The sequence below is a fragment of the Trachemys scripta genome, chromosome 1, assembly GCF_013100865.1.
Source record: "Trachemys scripta elegans isolate TJP31775 chromosome 1, CAS_Tse_1.0, whole genome shotgun sequence".
In the NCBI taxonomy this organism is placed as follows: Eukaryota; Metazoa; Chordata; order Testudines; family Emydidae; genus Trachemys; species Trachemys scripta.
This window is the reverse complement of record NC_048298.1, coordinates 97518519-97521334: the sequence shown is the minus strand read 5'-3', so window position 1 is coordinate 97521334 and position 2816 is coordinate 97518519. Positions and strand designations below refer to the sequence as shown.

The window sequence follows — 2816 nt, the reverse complement described above, 5'->3', positions numbered from 1 at the left end:
CACCCCCCCCCCCTCCCCGGGCCCCGGCCGCCCCCCCCCCCCCCGCGCTGGGGGGGGGGGCGGCCAGCGGCTTTTTTGCCTGGGGCAGCAAAAAAGCCAGAGCTGGCCCTGCCTGTAGTAAGCAGGAGAAGTATGCGCACAGCTAAATTCACACAAGTGCGTGCTGACCAATTTACTGAAAATCAAACCCTACATGACTTGACCAAAGTTACATGGAGATTCAGGAGCAGAGCTGGTCATAGAACCTGTCATGTGTGCAGACCTTGCCTCTCCTCTGCATTCAGTGCGGTGCCAGATCAGCACTCCCATCATCAGGATTGGAGAATGTTAGTTGTTTCTGCTAATTTGTTATACAGACCTTTTCTATGAACATAAGTGGGTAGTTTTTTTTTTTCCACTTTGATGTCCAAGAGGGAGGTGCAAATCTCACCCAGCCTTCTGAAAAAGTATTCCACAGAACTGGCTTTCAATCAGTCACATTATCTTGGTCTTTAGTTGGGCATTCTAAAATTACACATAGCACTTTATATGTGAAATGATTTTGGCATTTGAGTTCAATGAAGTAAAAATTTCTGTCATATTTAGGGTTACCATACATCTGGGTTTTCCGGGACATGACCTCTTTTTTTGGTAGTCTGCTCTCTATCTGGGTGGATTTTTCAAATAAGAGGAAATGTCTGGGGGCTAGCGGAGCAGATGCTGCAGCTCAGAAAGAGTAGTCTCCATGCCCCAATCGGTCCCTTTCCTGCACCCGCAGCTGCTGGATCACACCCACCCCACCCCACCCTGGCCTGCCAGGTAAATGGAGCTGCCAAGTGCCTCTCAGACGTGCTGCAGGGCCTTAGAGCCTGACCGAGAGAGTGACAGGGCCAGGCCAAGGCTCCCTGCCCTGGGATGGGGAGAGGCCCACAGACGTTGACTGATGTGCTGGTGTTGTGTCCCGGTTCTGCACCAGCTGCCCTGCCACTTTGACAGGGAGTGCGACGTTAACCCCCACCTTGAGTGTGAGGCCACAGGTACTCCCTCCAGCACTTCCCAGGTACCTCCTCCAGCACCCTCAAATACCCCTCCCAGGACACCCCCACCTCCTAAATACTCCTCCAGCACCCTCCAACTTAACCTACCCTCTAACTCTCCCCGCCCCCTCCTTGGCAGTGTCCTCTATTTGGGAACGTGAAATATGGTAATCCTAGTCATATTAACAGATGTAACTGAAGGAAGAGTTTTGAAGAAACTAACCAAAAGAGAACCATCCCAAACTTTTAATAAATTTTCATAAAAAACTAATGGATAATGAGGGCTATTTTTCTGGAGAGCTGAGAGAGAAAAATATTGATAGTAATTTTCTTTAAAACTTAAAAACTTAACCACAGAAAATCTAATTTCCCTGTTTTTTCCTAAATGTATTGTAAAACTGGCAGGAATCCTAGCCGATCGGTTTATTGGATTTCAGCAGACTAAAATATAGCAAGTCATTCTAACTTTGCATGTGACTCATCATCACCTTAGGAAACAGGCTTGCACTGAAGTGTAATCCAGTTCATAGGGAAGTGAGTGATCATTCTTGAGAAACAGAAAGCCACGCCCCGCTGTGATTTCACTTCACAATGTAGCCTTCATAAAGGAAGACTTTAGACTGTATTCTTTTCTACTTTATTTCACAGAGGATGGGCAGAAGCTGCAAGACGTACTGTATGAACTAACCATGGAAACTTCAGTACCAATTGTATTTGTGCAACAGAAGCAAATAGGAGATTATGACAAAACTTTAAAGGTAGGAGAAAAAACAATATGAACAGATCTTTTTAACTTTTTAGATTTGAAGGTAAGAATCAGTACAGATGCAGCCTTCCTTTTAACAGTGTGTAGTTCGGGGGGGTTGTTTCAGCCTTGAGTCACAATCACCCTTTTCCGATATTACTGAATGGGAAGCAGGTCCTGGCAGCTAAAACAGAGCAGAGCTCTGAAGGGAGGCTGGGAAGGGGGAGAGGGGAAGGATCTTGATATGGAAAAAGTTGAGAACTACTGATGTAGTAAAGACTCTAAACAGTTTCATAATTTATGTGATGCAAAATGAAACATTCTTTTTTTAAAAAAATGTCAAAGCATGACTTACAAAGTATCGTCTCCTCTCCAGATACACTAGACATAAGTGTTATAGTCTCTTCTTATGATGTGTGCTTCATCAAGGATGCTTTTCTCACTAATTATGTTTGATGGTTATCTGATAGCTATTTTGTGACGGCTGTCTAGTCTCAGACAGGGCTGTCGCCATCAGGCAAATAAAAGGATGTGTTTTGGGGAGGAAGAGAGGTGGAGAGAAACAGCACACTTTCCTTTTAAACTTATTTCTATAAACTTGAACAGTGTGAAACAGTATTTCACTGAGTACAGTAAATGCTTCCTTCCTAAGCTGTTCTAACAGAAATAGAACTTGAACCCAGCCATAGGGCAAAGGCCATGTTACAAAAGGGGAAACGAATCCAAAGTTTTAGATTCAATGTTCTTTTTTCTGTGGGTTTTGTGTGTGTGGGGTTACATGTTCCCAGCTACTGATGCCACTGATGCTTTCAGGGTTTTGTTTCCATTTTTAAAAAGCAGATTGTGATTATCTAATGCTTTCTACAGCCAGGTCTACACTACTGACTTTTTCCAGCATAGCTATGTTGGTCAGGGGTGTGGATGAGATGTGATCTGTTTCAGAGTAGCAGCCGTGTTAGTCTGTATCCGCAAAAAGAACAGGAGTACCTGTGGCACCTTAGAGACTAATAAATTTGTTAGTCTCTAAGGTGCCACAAGTACTCCTGTTCTTTTTG

At 44.3% G+C, this 2816-nt stretch overlaps 1 protein-coding gene across 1 annotated transcript in view; it reads left to right on the top strand.

Annotated features, from left to right (window-relative positions):
- Nucleotides 1-2816, top strand: part of TXNRD1 (thioredoxin reductase 1) — a 58714-nt gene that overhangs the window by 21280 nt on the left and 34618 nt on the right. Inside the window, exon 4 of the mRNA XM_034778461.1 lies at nucleotides 1665-1774. Within this exon, the coding sequence (XP_034634352.1) occupies nucleotides 1665-1774 (110 nt within the window). The remainder of the gene's footprint in view (nucleotides 1-1664; nucleotides 1775-2816) is intronic.